The sequence below is a fragment of the Poecilia formosa genome, unplaced genomic scaffold, assembly GCF_000485575.1.
Source record: "Poecilia formosa unplaced genomic scaffold, Poecilia_formosa-5.1.2 Scaffold143, whole genome shotgun sequence".
NCBI lineage: Eukaryota > Metazoa > Chordata > Actinopteri > Cyprinodontiformes > Poeciliidae > Poecilia > Poecilia formosa.
The window spans coordinates 301935-327165 of NW_006800082.1; the positions used below are offsets into that span (position 1 = coordinate 301935).

The 25231-nt window shown below is 38.9% G+C and overlaps 1 protein-coding gene across 1 annotated transcript in view; it reads right to left on the reverse strand.

Moving 5' to 3' along the window:
• The window catches only part of cadm1a (cell adhesion molecule 1a), a 416025-nt gene that overhangs the window by 84141 nt on the left and 306653 nt on the right, over positions 1 to 25231 (reverse strand). The window contains exons 3-5 of the mRNA XM_007562962.2: positions 22272 to 22418; positions 7942 to 8094; positions 5745 to 5882 (exon numbers count right to left, since the gene is read on the reverse strand). Coding sequence (XP_007563024.1) covers positions 5745 to 5882; positions 7942 to 8094; positions 22272 to 22418 — 438 coding nt within the window. The remainder of the gene's footprint in view (positions 1 to 5744; positions 5883 to 7941; positions 8095 to 22271; positions 22419 to 25231) is intronic.

Here is a 25231-nt window from a genome sequence, read left to right on the forward strand (position 1 = left end):
GGTACCAGGTCCAGCTGGGAAATGACACCAGCACCTCCATAAAGCTCATCAGCAGACAGATGCCTCATCAGATCAATCTCCTCCATTGGCCTTGCTTCGCACGCCCTCTAAAAGCTACAAATGTTTTCCTTCCGCTTAACTTTCCTACAATATACTGGAAGGCAGCAGTCCATGAACATCAAGCTTCTTCAGCAATGAAATTTCGTGATTTATCTCATTTTTTTTTATCAGTCTAATGCAATAACATCCTGAGAAAATAAATTATTTTACTTTGAATTAATCATTCAGTTATTAATGAACTTTCTGAGGATATTTTACTGTACTGACATGCAGTCGTGTTTGTTTCTCGTTTTGTTTTTCATGGAACCAAACGAAGCTCAAACTGATCCTCTTTTCATCTCTGCACGCGACGCCGTGGAAACGCCTGATTTCATAACCCTGATGGCGTCTGATGAGATTTTCTGAGACGTAGGTGAAAGATAATGTCTGCGCTGTGATTTGGGTTCTGTCTGCAGATAAAATAATGACTCTCAGAGGCAGTTAGAGGTGACAGGACGTCCCTGTAACTGCGTTGGTTATGCAGTTACACATCCAGACAGATGCACTCGCTCTAATGCACAGCCACTGTTTGTGTTTTTTTCTGTTTTTAAATAAAAAGCTTTCTGGGAGTGACAGTAAGCAGAGTCGGATTCGGTGCTGCAGCTGATAAAACTGCCTTTTTCAAACAGTTTTGAAATGGAGATGAAAGCAGAGGTGTGATAGAAAATGCCTCAGATATTTTGGGTTTGAATTTTAGCTGAACTGTCCGACAGCGTCATTTAGGAAGAGCCTTTTAAAACAAAGACAGAAAGTATTTACCCGCTTACGTGTTAATTTCGCTTTCTTGTTAAATCTACATAATTTAGGACATAAAATCATTTTCGATACACTGCAAAACCACAAAATCTTACCAAGTATTATTGGTCTAGTTTCTTGTCCAAATATCTTAGCGCACTTGAAATAAGACAAATCATAAAATAGGACTGCGCTTAAAGTCAATAATCCTTTAATATTGATGAAAACACGGCAGATTGTTTCACTTACAGGAAAATGTTTGTCACTTTGTATTGTAAAAACTTTTGTCTGCCCTGCATATCAGCAAATATGAAATGCTCCTTTTGTTATTTAATAACATGTTGTTTTGCTGATTCAACTTTATTTTTTAAAAATGAGACATTACATATTAATTAAGACTTACATGTAAATACATGAGATCATCATTTTTTTTACTCACTATTCAATAATTATCACTTTCATTTAGCATAAATTCTGCCTCAAACATGTGTTTGTTTGTTTAATTAAATAAACAGTTGACACTGTCTGTTGTAATTTCAGACTGCAGTGGCCCCCCTAAGGACCAACCTGGACACTAAAAACCTAGACACGCCCCTGAGTGCACCAAGTCTGAGCTGAACCAGATGGTGCAGCATGGATCGGTGCCGTGTTGGGGTTAATGTGCCGCATTGTGACGCCTGCAGCTCAGCTCCTGATTGGATGTTTGTTTGAAAGTCTCTGCAGAGCCGGAGGCCGGCTGCTGAGGTGGAGCCACCCAGCAGGGGGCCTGTTCCTCCCTCAGCTCGACCCGCTCTTCTGAAGCGCCGCTGCCTTTGATGATGGCATGCAGGCTGTGAGGGCGCCGGGCGGCGAGCTGCGGACACCTCCACACGTCGCTGAGGCTTTCATGGAAACGCAAACAGGAAACACTAACGGAATGTTCTAATGGCTGCGAAGGAAAATGAAGAAGCGCTGGCAGAAAAAGTGCTGAATCTGTTCGTGGCATTGTTATTTATTGCCTGGCGCATTACGAGGACGAGCTGGTTAAACCGTAAACTACATAAAAATAAAATTACAACAGTTGTCACATAAACCCAAATGAACTTTTTTGCTTGTTTTGTTATCTCTCTTTGGTGCTTATCGCCTTTACTTAGTTTTATCAAAAATTAACTTTTAGTTTTGGTGTTTGATGCTTTTATTTTGAAAATTCAATTTCCAGTCAGTGTGTTAATGAACGGCAGCTCAACAAGAGCGTAAGACGAAAGAGAAGTTGTTAGGGAGTTAATATTATGAGTCTAATTTTAAAAATGAGTACGTTTGAAAGACTGACTAAAACCGTGCTTTTGTTTTATCATATGCTGTTTATTTTAGATGTAGCCAATATTTTAAGTTGCAAACATTTATGGTTGTAACAGTAAAATGTTTTATTCAACCTGAAAGTTCATCACTAAAGTCCTTCCTTTGCTACATTGTCTAATATTCAAATGAACTAAAACTTAAAACACATATTTAGACATTTAAAGTATAAAAGCATATTATGCTTGATTTAACTAACAGATTATAATTCACATAGTTTATTCCTTGGACACTCAGCATCTCCATCAACTCTTGGCACAAAGTTGTTGCAATAAATCAATTAATCACACAGTAAATTACAATGAACTCAATCATTTTCATTTTGCAGATTAATATTTTTGGAAGGGTAACTCTGTTTACAGAGAATTCATAATTCATTTTATTTGTTGTTTTTGGTTGGTTGTATTTTATGTTGGATATTTAAAATATCTTCCAGTTCCAGTGTGAAGTGTTCATTAAAAATTAAAGCGGTCAAATTTGCATTATGATGTCATCATCAATGTATTACCTGAAAATGTTATCAAAACAACAATATCATCATTTATCGCAATAATTACTGGGACAATTTATCGTGCAGAAAACTTTTTTATTGTGACAGGCATAATTTCCCTTTCAGATTATTAAAGTATTTCTGATGTTTTATTTATTACTGTCTATTTTATTAGATACATTTCTTACTGTAATGTAACTATTGTCAAAAATAAAGGGCCTCACTAAATAACAGCTGATTTTGAACAAAACTAAGACCACAGTGGAACATCATGATGTGAGCAGCACTGTGACATCACATGATGATGTCACACCAGTTCCTTTGAAGTCTCATTGCGGTTTGTGAACCACCGAGAGCGCAAAAACCAACAGCGACTGTCGCTACTGTTCTTTTCCACGTTTGAGATCTCACCGTTTTCGAGGAAAAAAATGGCAAACTATCTCCAACCAGAGCTGCTGGAATTCAAACTTTCAAGCAACGAGGTGATCCAGTACCAGCCGGACGTCTTCATGCTGAAGCTGGAGCTGGACACGCTGGGGGAGGACCTGAACCTGAACACAGACAGAGACTCCAAGATGGCCATGGAGGAGTCTCAGGGCATGAACAACTCAATCTCTCTGAACATGCAGATGATGCTGGAACAAACGGCGGATGACACAACCAGTTCCCTGGACGAGTTTGACGAGGACGACGGCTGTGACTCTCTTACTCTGGGAGAAGATCTTGGACAGCTGACACACGGCGACGAGTCTCTGTTTCCCTCTGCAATAGGAACGTGTGAAGAGATCGAGTCGTTTCTGCACAGAGAGCTGGAGGTGGTCAAAATTTCCCACCAGGAAATCAGCTCCAGGTTCGAAACCGACGTTCTGATCATGCGAGAACAGCTGCGAACGTTGGAGGACAACCTCAACGACGACAGAGAGGTCATAAACCAACTGAGAGCCGAGAAGAACGACTTCCAGCAGGAGATCACGGCCCTCAAACAAAAATGCGGCGACAATGAAAGCAGGTATAAAACCGAGCTGGAGCACCTAAGGAAGGAGCTGCAGGACCAGGCGGCGCTGAACAATCAGCTCCACACAAAGATAAAAGAGATCAGCGACAAGACCGTTAAGATCGAGAAGGAAGTCAAGCAGGGGAAAAGGAGCGGTTTCTGCGCCTGTTTGAGCTAGAAAGGAACCAACATCACAGGCTGCATCCGGGGCTGGGATATATATATATTTTTATTAATATTCAATAGATTAGATAGAAATATTTTTTAAAATGTATATTTTTTTTGTGTGTTTGTGTGTGTGACTGGGTTTGTATGTGATGGAGTGAGAGAGACTGTGAAAGACCCCAAATTTTCAAAAACTAGGTAGCATTGCTAGCATTGCAGCATGCTGGTGTGGGTTTTCCCGGGTACCCGGGGTTCACCCACCTAGACCAAAGATGTCTTTCCAGTAAATTGAGCGAGTGTGTGAGTGTGTTGGTGTGAATGGTTCCTCTCTGGAGAGTCGCCACCTTGTCGTGGTGGAGAGGCTTGCGTGCACCAAAGATCGTGAGAGCGATGCGTTTTGTAGCAAAACTCCAGGTACGGTCACTCTACGGAGTAGCAAGGTGCCAAACAAAGAGCGACTCAAAAGAGGCTCCTACAGGCTGCCGGAAAAACTACGGCAAGCTGTTTATGTAGATACTCAAAACCCCTGATATATTATTTTTATTTACACATTTATGGTCAACCAGCAAAATGGCCGACACGTTCAAACTATTAAAACATGAGATTTTTACAGTTCCATTTGAATCTCAGTGTACAATTATATCATAATGCTTTTTGATTAAAAAAAACAAAAACTTTATTTTATATCAATACTATTTTATTAGCATTTTGTGGCGCGCTAAATCTGTCTGCATTGTATTTCAGTAGTACAATCAACTGTAGCAAGAAAGCTTGAATTAAATTAGTGAAAATGCTAATATTAGCTAAAATGTTAATTTTATCATGAGTGTTGACTGGGATTAAATTACTGCATCTAGAATAGAAAAAAATGACAATCTAAAATTGGCTATTCTGTTCATAGCTAAAATGTTGGCTAGCATTCACTTAATCCATCTAGTATGGAGACATTTGCTTGCATGCTACAATTTGCTAAAATTCTTCTGTTAACTAAAACTCTAGGACATGTAGTCTAACATTCATTTTCTCCTATCATGCTGACAGTGTATAAACCACAGATAATTAAAATCCTAATGTTAGCTAAAATGCTAATAGTATAGTATAGTATAGTATAGTATAGTATAGTATAGTATAGTATAGTATGAATATTAACTCCATGGTGTATGCTAACAGTTGTGTGCGAGGTTCAGTTTCCAAAATGTCAACATCTTGCTGACATGTTTGTTCATCTAGTATTAAAAGAATAGAGTTTAAAGCTAAAATCTGGCAAAATGCTAATGTTAGCTGAAGTGCTAAAGGTTGCATGTAACATTAACTTCTTACATCAAGTTTGAGAACAACAGTGAAACTTCTGAAATATCCTAAAAAGCTAACATGAGATGAAATACCACCCATAACATCTGGGCTAACATTAGCATGTTGACTAACAGTAACCTACTTCATGTCGTATGCTAGCAGCAGTGTATAAGCTAAATTTAGCTAAAATGCTGATGTTAGCTAAAAATGCTAAAGTTAGCACAGGTGCTGTCACTACCATATTAATGAACATTACAATTCCCTAGAAGGACGATAATAGTTTATCATCTAAATTGGCCACAAATAAAATAGCTAAATGCTAACAGTAGCATGAAAAATATCCCTAGCATGAATACCAACATTAATTTAGTTCATTAAGTATATAAGCTAAAATGTAACCTATAGACATTGGCTAACAATAGCAAGTTAACAGAAAATAACCTACATCTATAATACATATAAGTATTATAAGTATGCTTATAATGTAGACAATGTTGTAAAAAAACAACAGGGACTCAGTGTCAATCCCTGCAGCATTCACCCAATAAAACTGTATCTACTGGCTGATTGAGATTGTATCCAGATACATATGATATTAGCCTGAAGCAGTGATGGTGTCTTTTCACCCCCCACCTTTCAGCTCCTTATCTCCCTTCATCCATTTGATGGTGGCTGCAGGCTTGCTGCTCATGGCGGTGCAGGTCATCTCTGTCTCGTTTCCCTCGCTCAGCACCTCATCCTTGGCCTCGATGACGGGGTTACCTGGAGGAACTGGGACGGGACAAACAAAGTAAACACTGAGGAAACAGAAGTTGCTTCCACAAACTCACATTACAGCTGAATTTGGAGGAATCATGGGACATGTGGTATGCTTTAAATTCTCCTGTTAGCTAAAGCATGTTAGCTAGTGGAGTTAAAACACCAGATCTTATCCCAGAGATCCCATGATTCCTCCACCATTTGGAGGAATCATGGAATACATAATATGTTTATCTTCCCTTATGGTATTGTTGTTTTGTTTGTATTTCCTCTAATTCATTCAAAGCACTTTGAATTGCCTTGTTGCTGAAAGTGTGCTATATAAATAAAATTACCTTACCTTACCGAGAATGTTAACATTAGCATGTTAGCTAGTGGAGTTAATAATCCAGATCTAATCCCACAGATCCTCCAGATAGTATGCTTAAAATTCTTCTGCTAGCTAAAATGCTAACATGAGCATGTTAACTAGTGGAGTTAATACTCCAGATCTAATCCCACACATCCTATGTTTTCTCCATGATTTGGAGAAAATCATGATTTGGAGAGAATCTTACATTTTAAGATTCTCCTGTTAGTTAACATGCTAACAATAGCTTGTTAGCTAAAGGAGCTGGAACTCCAGATTTTAAAAGTTGAAGCAGAGGTTAGGCAGAGCGGTGCCACTCTTTAACAAGCGTGTCGGCAGAAACTCCTGATGACAGCTGACCTTTAGAGTCACTCAGAACGCCACAAAGAGGAAAACAGGTCTGATCATCAGAGTACACGCTCAGGGGTCACTCTGAGGTTTGTGTGTGAAATCTGAACGGTCCCAGTCAAAGACTCTCAGCCTGAACACAAAAGACTTTCTGAGGGTCAAACTATCATTATCCAAAAGCTGACTGGTTCAGTTCAGGAGGGAATCATCTGCAGATTAAACAGCGACAGAAATAAATGGATTTCATGTTAATCAATTAGGCATTTAAATAAGGAGTATAAGAAGTACATGTTGCCATCACTTTTTCAGATATTAAATTAAAAGTTGTGTTCATTTTGGCTCATTTTTCTGTTTTTTTTTCTGGAGTCATTATTCATCGTTTCCACTGATGGATGAATTCGGGTCGTTAGCTAAAAGGATCTGAATGAGATCATCTCTTTATGACTGCAGAGTAACATGCTGGGTGAAAGTGGCAGTTAGTTTTCTCTGGCATTCATTACAAACAGAAGCTTCTGCTGGGAGGGCTTCTATTGTGCAAAAGTCTTAAAGCATACTTTTTTTTCTTTATTCCATCCATCCATCCATCCATCATTTCTGTGTAAAATTTAAAATTTTACCCTATAAAACTGTAGGGATGAAGAGACGTTATCTAGAAAAAAACCAGCCAACTTAACCCATTTTAAATGAGATTTTTACACTCTGTTACTGAGAACTGGTTGCAAAAACATAATTTATTATATTTCTTTTACAGAATCTAAGAAAGTTCAGAATTTAAACAGTTTGAAAGAAATAAATCACATTATAGCAGAGATAAGCTAACTGGGAATGAGCCATTAGTTTAAAACGCTGATCTGAACCCGAAGCTAAGCTAATCTGGACCTAGCGCTCAGATGATTTTAGGTCAGAGTCAGATTAGGGGAAGTTCTGGTTTAAAACATTTCCACGGTACTTAAGGTGAGAATGGAGGAACCGTGAAAAACGACCTGACTCACTGCTTCACAAAATACCAGGAAAACTCAAGTTCCTTCATGAACAACAGATTTAATCATATCAAAGATCAGATTCCCCTTATTGGCTTTAATATCTATTATTTAAGATGGGTTGTATATAAAGGGGGCATAACGTGGAGAAACCATCACTTTTACTCCAGCGTGCGACCTCGTTATTGCTCCTTTTAATAATTTAAACACCAAACAATAAAGGCAGTGCATGCAGTCACGTTGTTTTCTGTTTTCCATGTGAATGTACTGTATGTCGAAGCGTGATTAGAGGCTTTACCTCCCGCCGACCCGTAACTCTGAGCGGCGGTGCATTTGTGTGCTGAAAGCGTGTGTTTTTGCTGTGTGTGTGTGTGTGTGTGCTTTGATGTTGTACTTAGCACTGTGATGTCGGCGTAGGCTTCTTGCGGGGGGTCTGTGTAGAGCTGGCAAACATATCGACCCTCGTCTGACAGCGAGACGTTAGACAGCGACACCCGCAGCTCGTTGTCTGAGAAGTTCACCAGCTGAAAGCGCGCGTCTTTCAGAGCTGAAAGACAAAAAATAAATAAAAGATTTAATATGTGGCAGAGATCGAGGTTTATAAACTCCAGTGTGACGATTTGATCTGACAGCACCACAAAAAGCAACGCAAAGGCAGGAAGACAGACAGGATTATTAAAGAAATTCAAAAGTTAATCAAGGAATATGAAATAAAGCAGCATGATGTAATTATTGCTATTAAATGTATTGAGAAAGAAACTAAAATATACAATATGCCAGTTCTAGTCAGTTTCTAAACAAAAATCTAATTTTGTTTAATAATTTGGCCAATGAACAGAAACGAATAAAAAGTGGTAGATATAAATTTAGGAAATTTTATTTTTTAATTAATTAATGATGAACAGGGATAACCACTGACTGGACAGATGGATGAATACAGTATATGTTCCGACTATTAAATGTCGGAACAGTTTTTAATAAAACTGTTCCGACATTTAAAATAAAGATTTATTAAACCACCTTGGAGTTGTTTGGATAATTTAGACAATCCAGGCTACCAGATGTACTTGAATGCACCACAAAGACACACAGGTCGGGAATCGTCTGAATATTTTGGTACCAATCCGTTAGTAAAAAAAAAAAAAAATCTGATTTATATTCAAACTTCTGACCTTTTGGTCATTTTCTTTCCTTTGATTTATTTTGTTTAAACAGTTTATAGGTGTAGAATATTTTTAATATCATATTTAAACGACAAACAGCAACAATAGAAAAACAGAACAAGTTCCTGTGCATTTTCCTGAATAAAGAGCAAAAATTACATTTGACAGCAAGTCATTTTTTTTGAGAAACTACAATATGAAAATAAAATCAAATTTCAAAAGTGAATCTGAAACAAAGCATTGCTCTTTCCATGACTCTGATACCGACTTGGTATTGATATTATGGATCTTTTGGATCGATCCGCTCTCCTCTGACTCATTTAGCTACATAAATATTCAGCACATGTTCAGCTGTTGGCTTCATTAATGTAAATTATATTAATAATATTTAAATTACCCGACTCAGTATTTCTTATGCTGTATTCTCTGCTCTTTTATTCTTAGTTTTCTGCATTTATAGATATATACATATATATTTTGATATTGTTTGGATAAGATCAGAAGTGAGTAGAGAACTCAAAAATAGTGCTCAAGTAAGAATAGCACTACTTCCACATATTTTTACTCAAAAGTAAAAAGTAGCCATCCAAGAAATTACTCAAGTATAAAAATGATAAAGTACTGAGTAACTGAACCAAACCTTAGTTATTTATTTAATAATTTAATAATTACATCATCAGACGGACCAAAACAACATCACATGGAAGAATTGGTATTTCAAAGACCAAAATGAAAATAATTCATATAATTACCATAATTACAATAAAACAAACAAAGGACACGACTTATGAAATGTTAACAGAAACTGCAGGTGTGTGTTTCTGTGTCTGGTGAATTTTTGGTTAAAACATGTTTTGTTTTTCATTCAGCGGGCAGAAAATCCAAACATTTTACTCAAGTAAGAGTAGAGATACAAAATTACTCAAGTAAAAATAAAAAGTGCAGCGTAGTAAAAATGCTCCTCTTCAAAAAAAAACAAACTAATTTTCTGATTACTGGAATTACAACCAAACTCTACGATCGCTTCCATTTACCTCCAACCTGAATTTCCCTGCTGCAGCAAAATAAAAACATATTTGTATTTCTGCTATGATTCTGTTCAAGCAGACGCGGTTTCCCTGAACAGAAACGTCGTCCTTGGCCGTCCTTCACGGACTCAGAAGTCGTGCGGTCCCTTTCATCCCAGCTGACCCGGTTTGGCCGCCTACCTGAGCCGTAATGCAGGAAGACGACATGCGGCTGCGATGAAAGCCGACCGTCTCCCGCCGCTCTGACAGCAACTGCGGGCTCTCTGCACCCTGACCCGCTCACATCCCGACCTGCTTCCACTGAAAGTTTGAATCATTAAATGCTTCTAACAAAAAGCACCTTTCAGCAGATGTGAGGAGACGGCGAGACCGCTGGGGCATGTCTGCACAAGAATTTCACAAATAATGAACAGAAGGAGGTTGATGCAACAGTGTGAAGCTCCCCACATCTGCAATTTTAGCTAAGGGTCAATTAAAACGTTCTGCATCTGCACAGCAAATCTGCCCAATTTTACTCACTTTACTGGGGAAAATAAAAAACCAAAAAAACCAAAAAAAAAAAACAAATCAACAGAAAGTCAGTTTTTATTTCAAGTCGGTCTTTTCCTTCCTGGCGCAAAAGTTTAATGAAATTAATGAAATCCAAGGTCAAATCTGAGAGAAACGAGATGTATTTAGCAGCCTTCATTAAAGTTAATCAGGCAGAGAGAGAGAGCATCGCAGGGGAGGGTCTGCGGGTCATCGTTCATCCGCGCACAACATGGAATCAAAATGTTTGACCGAGAAAGATCGCTTTATGTTCTGTTGCATTCTGCTAAGCCGCTTCACTTAACCACCAGATTCACACACAGACAACCGTCCTGTTAGAGGAGGAAAGCAAAAAAATGTAAAATGCTTCATAAAACATCCAGAGAAGCATCAACATGCATCTGAATTAATGACTTCATCATTAAAAACTTCATTTAGCTCAATGATTGATGACAGTTTTTCACATTAAACTTTTGAACCTCTGTCTGCAGCACGACTTTAAAAAATGTGGGGAAAACATGCAAAATGTTGCGATGAAGACGTGATCACAAAAAAAAAACTAATTTTACAAGTTCAGCTGCCATCTGAATGTTGTTCTCTGAGTAAATCCATCTACAGACCTACAGTTCTTCTGGGAATCCCGCTGTTGATGCGGGGAAGAATTTTGTTTAAGTAAAGAAATGAGAACATAGTGTGTCTTTGTGACAAGCTGCTGCTAGAAAAGTGCCTGGGAATCCATTTAAAATTGATTCTGCAACTAAGTGAAATACAGCAGTGTTTCCTCCCTGGATTTAGATGCATTTATAAACACATTTCCTGTAGATGGCTGTAAATACAATCACCGGCACATAAATGTTCTGAAACCCGCAACAAAAATCGCCGAGTCTTTCCTGAAGAATATGACCTCCACAGTTAGGCATAAAGTGGCTGCATTATGCTGTGGGATTCATTTCAGTTGGCATTGATGGGGTCAGAAGACAATCCATGAGCCATTAAGTCCTGGAGAAACTTTTCCTGTCAACCAGAATTTATAAAAAAAAAAAATTGTGATGAAACATCTCCAAGGCAGCAAAAGACGACTAAAAAGAAGAGCGTTAAAGATCATGAGGTGAGTCTGCCAGTTTTCTCTCCTGATAGTCCAGTTGACCCGGTTCTATTGGAACCAAAGGCTATCGCTCCTCGCACCCAAAAGACAAAAAACCCAAAACCAACCAGGAACCCGCCCCACCCCTCACCGCGCAGCACCAAGAACCAAGAAACAAAAAAACAAAAAACAAAAAACACGCAAAAAGCGAAGACCGACTTCACCAAACACAAAAAAAAAACAAAAGGCAGACGTCAGATGTTAGAGGATGGAGCATTTCACGGCAAAAGACCACAAAACACCACAACTCATTGCGCCAGCCAAGCACAGGCGAGCACATTGTATCTACCCAGAATGACCCACAATGCACTCCACTGCAGGCCATTGCAGCCTTCTCCAGCACAATCCACGCCAACACACGTACACAAACCGAACCAGAGTTCACTTCAGCCAAACCCAGATTGCGTATTCACAGCTCACCAAACGAACCGGACTTTCTAGGTTGGAGATTAAAGTGGACTAAACCGGGCTGCCCCTAAACCCCAAGGCCAACAGAAAATCTGTGGAGCAAAGATGTTCTGAACTATGCAGGAAATCAAACCAAAAGCTGCATTTCCATTAAAAACGTGCAAAAAACTTTGTCGATATTCCTCTAATGTCGGAAAAACAGAATTTTCAAATTGGCTGTTCCCATTAATTAAGGGAAAAAAAATTAATTCACATGTGAATTAGTTTGTTCACACGATAAGTCATTGAAAGACATGATCCTACCACTTCCTGTCGTCTTCTTCATGGTTTTCATCAGTAGTATCATCTGGAGGTTGATCATGTGATTCGTGTGATGCCAAAAAACAAAGTGTTTCCATTGCAGGTTTTGTGAAATACACTAATTTTGATACAACCGAAAAACCTCCTCATCTTAGCGCAAAAAAACTTATCAAAACATTTACTTCTTTTTTCAGAAATTGCTGTGTTTCCATTAAGCAAATTTATTCTCGGAATTCCAATTTGTTTGATTAAATGGTCAATGGACACAGATAACAAACATTTAATGCTGCAAAGAAATTAGTTTGTTGAGTTTTAAATTTTTGCTGGAAATTAACTACAGGTTTCAGTCAACGCTAACCAGTCAAATCACCCGCTTTTGTTGATATTCTCTCTTTCTGCACATTAACCCGAAACTTTCACAAAAACTAGAGAAGCTAAATTCAGAAAAAATTAGCCGAAGATCAAGCACTTATTCCATCACACCAAAAGTCTTTTGTTCTGTTGTCATTGTCAGGTTTGTAATTAAAGTTCCCGTTGTCTGTCGTTATATTCCAAACATTCAACCTCTAACAACAAAAATGGATTTTTAATCCAATGAAACATTTGTTGTTGCAGCAATTGATTTTAATCTGTTTCATCAAGACGTTTTCCTCTCCTCCCTCTAATCCCTTTATGTGTCACTTCTAAATATTGGATCATAATGCGAGCATGAGCAGAATAAAAAAAAAAACATTTAGAAAAACAAGGACGCCGCCGTTCAAGGTTTGGGACGGGGACAGAGATGAAGAGGCGGACGCTGCTTTGTGCTGCTCGGCAGGATGGAGACGGCCATGTTTAGGGCGAGGACGAGTGAAGACGGGCTGCAGACGGTCCTTCATCGTCACATCACCAGAACTCACCTCTGCCTGGGTTTTGTGTGCGTTTAAGAAAAGGTGACCTTTAGCTTCACTCGTTTCTGTCCTGCTTGCCTTCTCCTGCTCCGTCATATCTGATGACATGAGTGGGATGACAAAGATGGCTGACAAAGGCGGGACAGAATGAGGTCTTCAGATAAGAGACATCCATCCAAACTCAGAGGTCAGAAATGATCTGATGCGTTGATTTTTACGGCTAACAACTGGAAAGCTCATTTAAATGTGAAAAGACGGCATGTTGAAAAGGTGAAGCGACCAGGAGGAAATGTTCACTCTGTGATCAGCTCAGTGTTCACAGGTAAATCCTAATCATTCCAAATTCAAGGAACATTGGTCTATTTGTAGATTTTTTTTTTTTTTTGTGAAGCATAAAATATTTTGAAGGAAAACTTGTGAAGGTGAAATACCTCAGAGGAATGTTACGTGACGCGATTGGCTGGCGTCTGCGAAGCACAAACTAGCTTACTCCTCAGTTTATCTCTGTTTTTATTAAAACATTAAATGCTGCGTCCCTTTTTCAGATTATTTGTGTAATTTTGTCATTTTCCAAACCACAGATTTTCCAGACTCAGCGCATTTCGACGATAAACCACATAATCTCTAATCCAGTAACGAGGAAGATCACAGACGTTAGCTTTTGCGATAGTGCTAAAACGGTTTCTACTGCACATTTAAATGCGTATGGAAGTAAATTTGGTGTTTGATCCATTATTGAGTCTCAAGTATTTGCTGATTTTAGCTTTTAGTTGGTGGTTTTGGTCCCCAGACTCGGTGAAAACCAGGAATCCACTGGAATGCAATTTGAGTGACGGGAGAAAATATCAATTCACCAGAAATATGTTACAACGCCATGAATATAAGGCCAGTTACTCCAATTACATTCTTTAAGTGTCCTTCATAAAGAGTATTTTGGGTATTTAAAGTATTTCTATATAACTATGAGTCAAGCTGTTTGAAGAAAGGCCTCTCAAAGCTTCCGTTTGTTATAATTGCAGACTCATAATGGGTAACACTTGTGGTGAAAACTTTAAAACAAAACCCGAGAAGATTGCTCGCTGTTCTTCTCCTAATGGCTTTTTCTTCCCCTCCTCACCTCTGCTGACGCCACCTGTTTTACTCATCCAGCCTTTTTCTTCTTCTTTGCTCCCCCCTGATTAATCTGCGCTTCTCGTGGCGCATTTCATTTGAATAGTTTTAGTTCTCCAGCCGCTGGCGGAGGGAGCGACTCCCACCCAGAGAGAGCTGGAGATGATGAGTGTGCCTCGCCTAAGTGGCTGCAATCAATTGTGATTAGTGGCTGCTGCTACTTTTTGAGAGGAGCACATCAAAGTTTTATTATTGGGTGTCAGAGTGGGCGAGACAGGGAGGGGCGGGGGTAATTATGCTCTTATCACCCCCCTCCTCCCCACTCTGTGTGAAGTCTAGGCTCCATAGCTCTAGTCGCCCCCTGATTGTTGGATTGCTTCAGTTTGAATTATTATTTTCTCTCCAATACGACTAATGTTACTTTAATGTTGACTTTGCTAATTTATTTGCACTGATTTGCATCATTATTTGTTTTTTAATCAGATGTAGAGCACAAAACGCCTCTTAATTGACCTTTAACTTCTTCTCTCCAGCTCACTTCAAAATGCCCTTGTTGATCTGTAAGATGTAAACAAAACAATCTAGTTTTTAACACAGAAATCTAAAATGGCGTATTAGGGCAGTTGTGGATATATAAAAACAGAAGGAGTACATTCCTGCCAAAAATCTCAGATATTTGGAGAATAAATTCAGAAAATGTCAAGAACAAACAAGGACATTTATGAGCTCCAAAAGTCGAGCTTCAAAGTTGAAAATTTACAAGAAAAAAAAAAAAACACACCAAAATTCAGAATAATTTCAGAAATCGAGGACATTTATGAGATTTAAAAGCCGAATGTTTGCGAGAAAAAAAACTCAGAATTGATCTTTTCACCGTACAGGACGCAAAAAAGGTCAAGAGTCATAAAAAAAAGGGTAGCTAACATTTCTGCAGACCCTACACATTCTGGACATTAATTGTTTGCACTTTTACCTTAAGGGCAGCGCTAGAGCACTATACATATAAATAAAGGTTTCTGGCCCAGATTGATATCTGTATATTTTACTTGATAACTTTTTATTTTCGATCAATCTTCATATATCTATATTTAAAATGTTTAAACATTTCGCCAAAAGACAAGTTTCTTTTGAATAAATTCTAATTCTGTATAACATCTTTGAACTGCCATCGTAATCTATCGTGTTTTTTTTTTTTTCGAGCCAACTTTCCCAAATGGAAAGAAAAACCAAAACAAATGAAAACAGCTTTCAGCAGAAATAATTACTGTTGACTTAAACCAGATTTAATCTGCTTTATGAGTATGTCCATTATATAGAGACAGATAAACCAATATGAGTTTAAGTAGTAATAATAACATTAATGCATCTTATTTGTGTTGTGCTTTTCTAAAAACTCAAAGAAACTTTACAAGAACCAAACAGAATCATAAACAGATAACCTGGTTATGTAAAGGCTGTTTTATGTGTGGAATGTCATAATGTTGGTATGAATTAGCAAAGTGGTAAAACTGACCTAAAGAAATCAGAATCTGTCATATTTTATGACGGTAAGATGGCGTAAATGGGAATCAGTGGGAAAAGTGTGTAAAATTAAATCTTCACTAAAAGCACAGGGAGGTAATTTTGGGGGATTAAATGTTAATTTGTGGGTTTGAAATGGAAAAAAGGCAAATTTACCAAGAGCAATGATTAACTAATCAGCAAGAAAACCAGAAATCTTGACGCTTTCGCCATGGATGATGGCAAAAAAAAAAGAAAATCCCATTTTTCAGCAAAGAAAAAGATAAAATATCCAACACATAACCTTCAATATTTAGCTGCGTATCCTGCACATGCATTCAGTGTTTCTGCTCGCCTTTCTGTCCGAGCTGCCTTGTTTTATTTGTCATCACATGAATCCTTCAACCCTTAACCTTTCTGCTCTTCAGTGGACAGCTTCCCCGCTGATCCACAAGCTACAAATGCTCCCTCCTCCACAGGAGAACAAGGACGCGGCTTGTGTGCGAGTCCTCTTCACAGTCCTTTGATACCAGCCTCCATGTGGGTGTGCGCATCACAAATAGAAGATGCTGCATTTTGGGTTAGCCAGCCGCTGCAGAACTTTGCTTTTTTGTGTCTTCGTTTTACCAACAAGTGCTGCACTGCGAAGGGAAAACTCAAAGCCGGGGAGGGAAGCATGACTTATGCATTAAGCCTCTGAACATGTCAGAATCGGATCCAATCATGTTGGGATGTGATGGACGTTCACGCTTCCTATCAGAGATGATACATGTTAAACTTTCAGAGATGGGATAAAGGGAATTTAGCAAAACAGTTAAATTCTGTAAATTTGAGAACAATTTGGAAAAAGTGCCCAATCATAATGCCATTGTTTTCTGTGTTTCTCTGAGTTACTTAAGAGGAAAAACAGTAGATGTATCTGAAATGTGTGAATCAATCCCAGAGCAATAAGAGTTATTATCCACAGTGGATTAAATCCTGCACCAACGTGGGCTGAGAGGCCGCTCAGCGAGGAAGAGGCCAATAACACAGCAGGAGCACAGGAAGCCAGAACGTAGTGTTTGATTAAACTGAAATAAAAAAAAAAAACATTAAAGAAATTATGAAATACATCCTGATGAGGTTTATTTGTCAGATTAAAAGCATCTTTTTAAAACAATAATTGCCTTTTAGCTGGTGTTAAACATATTTGAACATTTCTGTTTTTAAAAATAGTTTTTTTTATTGATCTGATCTAACATTATAATTTTAAATGTTATTTTTTCAGTAACTGCCAGTGCAAAATCATCATAATTAACAGAAATAAAGGCATCCAAACATCCATCTACTGTATGTAGTTTGTTTCTCTTGATGATCAAATTCCTTAAATAAATTGACTTTTCGATAATATTCTAATTTATCTAATGGCTTTGTAAAGTTTAATGTTTGGTTACATCCAAAATGAAGTATGGTGGTGGCAGCGTCATGCTGTGGGGCTGTTCTGCTGCAGGACTTCAGAAAATAGATGACATCATGAGGAAACAACACTATGTGGAACTACTGAAGCAACATGACACAGTTTAAGTTTTGTTTTTGGCACATTAATGAACCAATCAGACATTTTTCTTCTCACTCTGGTGATTTTGACCTGAAACGATGGACGTCTGCTTGGATTTAACTCCAGACAGAGAAGGAAAAAGATGACTGTGAGTCGTTTCTGTGGCTTTAATAGCTGAAACGTTTTGGTGTGATCGGCGCAGCAGCAGCTGCTGGTAATCTTAGCAGAAACTTTCCCTGAAACAGACGACGGGCTGCGCTACAAACTCCCAGCTGTGTGTGTTTACAAGCAGCGAGCGGCTGCAGCGCAGCAGCGCTCTCACGTTAAAAAGGTCATTGTTGCTTGGGAACGGCGCCATCTGTCCACCCTTCAGTCGGCAGACAGTCGGAGAAAAGCATCAGATGGTTGTGTTTTCACAGAGGTTAGCATCTACAGTCAGCGAAGATGATAAAAAATATCCCAGGAATATTGTTTTGAGACATCTTTTAACTAATATTTTTTTAATTAATATTCTCAAAGATCCATAAACTTTAAATTCTAATGAACATTTAGCGCTGGAACTGGAAGACATTTTAAATGTCCAAAATACATAAACAACAGAGACAACAAATAAAATGAATTATGAAGTCTCTGTAAACAAACTTGTCCTTCAAAAAGAAATGGCCAGATGAGACCAAAACACAGACTGAAGACTTTTATCATTCAGTTTTTGGTAGAAAGAGAAAAATGATAAATCATGCAAATGGAAATGATTGAGCTCATTTTCATTTATCATGCAGATAATTGATTTATTGCTACAGGCCTGGGTGTGTTCACACCAGTCCTGTTTAATCCAACTCCAGTTCATCTGTCTACAAAGTTTGGTTCTTTTGTGGAGGTGTGAATGCTAATCAAATTCTCGTCTGCCTGCAAACCTCAGAGCAGGGCATTCTGGGTAAATACCAAAACAAAAACAAACGTGCTAACTTGGCGCTAGCAGGAGAAATGTTTCTTTATCCGAACACTAAAGAGAAATCCTCCAACCACTAAAATCTGACACCGCTCCATCTTTGTTAAGAAGGAAGTTGCGCTCAGTGTTTCCTTCAGACGTTTTTGAGTTGTTTTCACAGATTTCTGCTTAAAGTGGCATTCAACAGCATCCTTTTGACGCATTGCAAAACTGAAGTACCGCCCTCAAAGGACACTTTTTTTTTTTTTAAATCATCTGTAGAAGAACCGAGAAATAACACCATGCACCAGAGAATTCCCTTGACGTCCAGTTAAACTTGACTAAAATTGATTAAACTCCACATATTTGCCCGGCGGGAAGCATAAAAGTCACTTTCTGGTGTCCGTAACGCAAAGCGATGACCAGCGGTCCGGAAGCAAATCGCCTCTCTTCCTCTCCATCTCCAACTCGCTGACATAATCCACCTCTGCGGATTTAGTCTGAGATCCAGCAGATGTGAGATGTTGTTTGGAAGGTTATGTCATAATGAAGTGGTGCAGCTGCAGCCAAGATGCCTAGAAGGGATCACAGGAGATCAAGGAGCCGCCGTCAAAGCAGAACACGTTGCCCTTGACAGCTGGCGCCGTGGGAGGCGGCTCTTCGACGGCCCCACAGCAGATAAACGCAGAGTTTTGTTTGGTGCACACGTGAGGGCATTGGGTAAACGCTGCCCTTGTGCCGGATGTGGCAGGCTGGGCGGAAGGAACGGAGCAGGGAGACTGAAGGAGTGATTGACGTTTCACCTCACAGGAGTTTACTGAGGCCACCGCTTCACGCGAGCACGGACAGGAAGTTTCAACTCAACACAAAGGTCAAAACATAAAGAAAAACAGGCATGCTGGCCGCGCCAACAACATCTGAGGTGTAAGAGGGAGATTCAGATAATCAAAGAAAAATATCTGGAGTTGCAGTGTAAAGAAACTAAAACTTTGTGGTAATATTTAAATACATCAGTCCAGCAGTAGCAGAAAATACAAAGATACGGAAGAGTTTATAGGTGTCCTGTTAGGCTTCGTAGAGCAGGTTAGGGTTGGAATATGGTCTAAACAAAACATCTTCATTACAATTTTTGCACAAATTCATTCTTAGATGATGAGACTTTCAGGTTTTTGGTCCATCTCTGTCAAAAAGCAAAACACAGTTAAGAAAATATACCACAATTTTGAAGTATGGGCTCTTTTCTAATTTCCTGTGGCAGCTAGCTGTGCTGCAGAACTGATCCTAGCCAGCAGATGAGCAGGAACTAATGGTGGAGAGTTGTTTTCTGCTGTTATTTTTATGCAGTTCTGCAGCTAGCAACGTTTCAGTTAGCATGTTTACTTTGGCTTTCTTATAAACTGCCAAGATGAGATAACAGGAAGTCTTTGCATCATCTTCAGTCTTCTAATCACTTATTCATAACCACACTATATCATCAAAAACAGTGTGCATTCTTATACACAAGCAAGTGTTTATTTTTATTGTTTTTATCCTAACACATTAAAAAAGATTCCAAACTACATAATTGTTGCTTTAGTTATTATGTTGTTTTCATTCTGGCAAGCAGATATCAAAACGAAGCACAGCGACCTTTTCATATGCAGTCTGGATAACACAGTTTTTCTTTCTCTGATCAAACACTCTGCTTTGCTTCAAATGTTAGAAAGTGCATCTTTGATTCGCGTCCAACGTGTGGGAGTGGGGTTGGATAAACAGGCTCGCACAGCAGGGGAGGAACAGAAGCGAAAACAATGAACACAAGCTAAAGCAGCTCCGTGTCGCTGTTTGTGCTGCTCAGGTAAATTAGACTGAAGTAATGTTTCTGCTAGTCATCTGACACATTTACCTTGTTCCTTTGATTAAGCAGCTAAGACAACAAGCGCTCGCTGTGTTTGCATCGATTGCGCCGTTTCTAGCGGTGATTAAACTGCAGCAGCCTCGTGTTCCCCTGTCAGGGCTGAAACTCACTGAAACCTCCGCATCCTCCATCTCATGTGTTGCCAGGTTTGATCTGGGAAAACATTTAGTTGAGTTTGGGGGGTAAAATAAATGTTTTTAATAACTCCTGATGCGTTTTTTATGAACACAGCCGACTGCTTCGCCTTCAGCTGCAGAAACACAGGAGTGAAGCTGAAGCTGGCAGGTTATTGCAGTCACATTCGCATTATTTTTGCAAATATATTCCATGTGAACCGCTACTTTGTTTTTGTTTTTAAGTTATGCAAATCTCTTGTATATGGACTATGCAATATGCTGGAAGCAATATATGCAGTAAAGTGAGCAATACACTAGAAACATATGCAGGTATTTCTCACAGGGTTAGGTTCTTATTTTGATCTTAAAACATAAAATCATAGCTATCTGCAGCTGTATTAAAAATAACAGCCGGAAAAATTATATTTACTAGTAGATCTAGTAGAGTAATACAAAACCAACAGGCATGGCATGCACACTTCTGATTCTGTGTAATTGAATTATTATTATTATTATTAAGTTATTAAGTGGAGTTTAATCATTGAGGTCCTTTATTTAAATATTAATTCTTCCATAAAAAGCAGGGGTGTCCAAAGTGCAGCCTGGGGCCGTTTGTGATTTTGGGCGAACAGTGGAAAATGGAATGGAACGTTTTCTTCTTTTTGGATATTGTTTTCAGTTTTTCAAAAAAATAATATCCTCTTCAAAAAGTATTAGCTGCAAAAACATAGATTCCCATTTATAAAGGTTTTGAAGTAACCTAAAACACTGACCTGCTTTTTCAAAAGCAAATCTTACAACCCAAATAAGAAAACAATCAAAAGAAATGTGGGTTTGTCTATTATTAGATACATACTACAATAATTTACAGATCTGTTTTCTACAAACATCCGACTATTTTGTTAAGCTCAATAAAAACATAGTTCTAATTGAGCAAATAAAATGAAATATATATATATATTTTTGTGTCATTATGTGCTTTCAACTTAACGATTTTGGTCCTAAAGACAAAAAGTTTGGACACCACATCACTATAGCAAACACAGTGGATGGGTTCTTTATGTCTGGGAAACTAGAACATCAAACCTGGTGGTTTTATTTTATGAAAATAAAAGATTTATCATTACCTTCTTCACAGCAATCTACAGCTGGAAAAGTTGAAGCATTCATGTTTTAGGAGTCCAGACCTTCTGCATGTAATCAGACAAGCAGCAGAAAAACAAATGAAGTCTATGAATGCTTAATAAACCAATAAATATGCTGCAAGACTGACTTCCATTGTGTCAGAAGCACCAAAAAGCTTTATACATTGATGACAAAGACATGCAGCAACATTTCTCTGCAGCCTAGTGACCTCTTCACAGAGACAAATGGATTGAAATAATAATAATAACACGCATTCAGGCCAGCCCAGTATAACGTTGTTTCAGTGTTGGCTTTTATATCAGACCAGTGAAATTCTTTGCTTTCTCCGTTCCAAAGCTAGTGATTCTCTGTGATAACAATAAAGTGCTCCTACAGGCTTCAGGCTCTGATGGTTGACTGTAAAAGTCACATATCCACTTTTAGTACATATAAAAACATATTAATGGACAGAAAGGAAAGGCAGAAAAGACACCATTAAGTTCAGTTTTATTTTACGTGTTGGCCTAACAATGCCACTGTCAAGAACAAGCAGATAGCTGCTAAGCTAGCTAAGTAATTAGCATGCTAGCGCAGAAATGCTAATACAGTAGGACAGCCGTTTGACTCTCAAAACATAGTCTACACAAAATAGCTTAGTCAGATAACGAATATTACAAATTAAATACTATATACGTGCTTGGAGAACGTTAATAACCCGTAATTAAACGAAAATAACACAGTGGCTCTTTATTGCTTGTCCTCTTCTTCATCCGATAGAACTGTTTAGTTGCGCAGATAAAAAAAATACCCACAGCCGTTTCATGGATAGCACTGCCACCTTGTGGTGTGACTCAGCATTATATCTCCATTCATTATATTTTCAATCCCTTTAAATTGTTAAATTATCTATAAAAGAAAACAGTGTGAGCACATCTTTGTGTGTGTTACACCTAATTTGTTAATTTTGTTACATGCGGGATTCATGCTAACGTGCATTTAAAGACAGAACAGAGGACAAAGGTAAACATGGCAGTGTATTGTAAAACTTACGTCTCATGTCTCTGAAGTAAATGGTCTGTCTGTTGGGGTTGAGCAGCTGGATGACGGAGTCATCGTTGTTCTTCACCCGACAGCTGATGATCGCCGTCTCTCCCTCCACCACAGCCACGTCGTCCGTCACCAGGTTCTGACTCACCACTGCGTGACAGAAAGGAGACGGGAAGGCTTAAGTTACGAGATTGCAGTGAACGCACCATAAAGAACATCATGCAAACCATACGGCCGACTCAAAATGAAGGTAAAAGTTAGCTCAATTTGACAAGAGAGGGACGCAGATCTTAACCCAGGAGTGTCTAAAGAACAGCCCGAGAGCCATTTGAAACCCCTGCTTGTAATAATGACTTTTTTTTTTTTTGCTTTCTTTTGTTGAGAACAGGCCGAGTGTTGGTGAGAGAAATACAGCCAACTGATTCAGTTTTAACGCAGATCAAACACGCCTGACGCGCCTCCTCCACGATTTCCTCCTTCCCGGTGAACAGAAACGCTTCGGGTCCAGACGAATCAGCGGGAGCCTTCATCGCTCAGATCGCTGCACTTCCTCGTTGCTCAAACAATATCTGCGCCTGCAGGATGAAGCATGGAGCCGCTCCAGCTCCGTGTTGTTAGGATTTGAAAAAGTGCAGCAATAACCTCTCAGACTTCGCTTTGGGCTAACATCTATCGCTGCAGCTGACGGCTAGCCTGTGGTGGCGCTGGCTCGTTTTAAATGATGAGTGGAGAGCCGGGCCGGGCCGGGCAGCCAGCCAGCGGGGGGCGCCGGTGACGAGGGCCCCCGCCGACAGAACCACGAATCAAGTGACGGAAAACAAACAGGACGTCAAATTATCGGGAAATGAGTTCATTGAGAAAAAAAAAAAAAAAAGAAACCAGAGGAGGATCTGAAAGGTAAACACACACTGTGTATGTGTCACAATTTCTCCGAGCAGCTTGTCAACATTTAAAAATTAAACACCCAGAAATGACCCGGCTTATGAATTATAAACCAGAGCAGCAGCTAACCAAAGCACATCCAATTACCGGGATCAGACCTGTCTCCGAAAACACGCCGCAGATTCATGAGAGCAAATATGTTCCAGAGGAAAGAAAAAAAAAAATCATAATTTAACAAATGAGGTTTTCTATTAGCATCAGGAGGAGAACTGTGTCACGGCAACATGACAGGGTAAAGAACGGCTTTAATCATTTATGAATGCAGGAGCTACAGGCCAGCAACAACTGACTGCAGATCAGACACAGGTTTCAGATTTCAGAGGCTCATTTCCACCAAACGTCCGCTCCGCTCAACGCCACCGTTAAAACCAAATCAGCACCCAGCAGCTCCTGGACACCATAAAATGCCTCACATCACTCTGTTTGTGACAAACTCTGAATGTTTCTGTCTTCATCAGGTCTTTACATTGACTTCCATCCATTTTTCATTCATTTTTAATTAAAGGAACCGTTAGGACTGTGGCAAATAAATAAATAAAATCGATTCGCGTAAGAACTGCAAAATATGTGATGGCAAATTAGGCGCACACAAATGAAAAAATACAAATGAAATAAAATTGCAAGAATAAAGTGGAAATAATATGAGTAAGAGTCATAACATTATGAGAATAAAGTCTGAATATTACGCCTTTATCCACAAAATATTATGACTTTCTTCTCCTAATTTTATGACGTTATTCTCAAATTCTTAAGAATTTTCTCATATTATTACGACTTTATTCTCGTACAAGCTAATTATTGTGATTCTATGTTTTAATGCTAATTTCATGACTTTATTCTCGTAATTTTATTTTTCTTAACGCGGCCCTACTATTCCATTGTACGATTGTAATTCAGAATCTACTGAAAATACTTCAAAATCGATTTAAAAAAATGTCAGCTGTCTGTCGGCCTCCATTTTATAACTAGATGGGATGTCCTTTTAATTACTTTAAAGGGACAGTCATATATTTTCAGGCACATGGTGCCATTTTATAGCACACTCAAGTAACTATGTTGTTTTTAGTTGCTATAAAATTGCTTTATATATCAAACATGACTTCAAATAAATTTTACTTCCTGATTAAACACCTTGAAATTTGGTCTCTGTGAGCAGCAGCTCCTATAATGAGTTCAGCAGTTCCACCAGCTGTTGGCTAGTTACTGCTGGCTAGTCTGAAGGAGCTGAGCCTCAAAGGCGGGGCTAGGTCCACCCAGGTGTTTTAACAGCTGAACTGTTGCCATGGAGATTAAATGATTTCTCAACATGAAAGAATCAAAGCAACACTCCAGGTTAGTTATTGATGAGGGAATAACATTAAACATGATGGAGAGATAAAAAATCAATTTTACATGAAACTGCCCCCTATGCGACATAGAAAGGAATTATAAACATTTTTCTCCATCCTTGGATACTTGTTTTCCAGTAGGATTGGATTTAAAACTTTGTATGCCCCGGCTGTTGTTGCCTCTGAAGTGCAGACAGCCGTATTGATTCCCTCGCTAGGAGGTTTCTCACCATTCAGAAGGTCAGTGGTTTGAACTCCAGAGTCAGAATAACCATGCATGAGATCCCAAAGCTCCACTTCTCCACCATGCATTCATTACTGAGTGATTTCTACAGGAATGTGCTTGTGAATGTGACCTCTACTACTGACGTGTTGAAGTGTTGCTAAAGAGGATAAAAACATCAACAGTTCACCATTTTACAACCGCTGTTCGCAGGAAAACCTGAACAAGTAGCTTCCTGCAACACTAACTACACTTTGACCCGTGGTTTTTAAAGTACTAACGAAGATAGACACAAAGTTACAAATTTAGAGGACCTGCAGTCTAAAGGTGCGTTCACTATAGCCCTGTTTGGTCCGCGTTAGTCCAACTCCAGTCCGTTTGTCTAGAAAGTCCGGTTCGTTTGGTGAGATGAGAACACAAAGTGGAACTCTGGGCCGCCTCCAAACCTCGATCTGGGTTTGGCTGAAGTG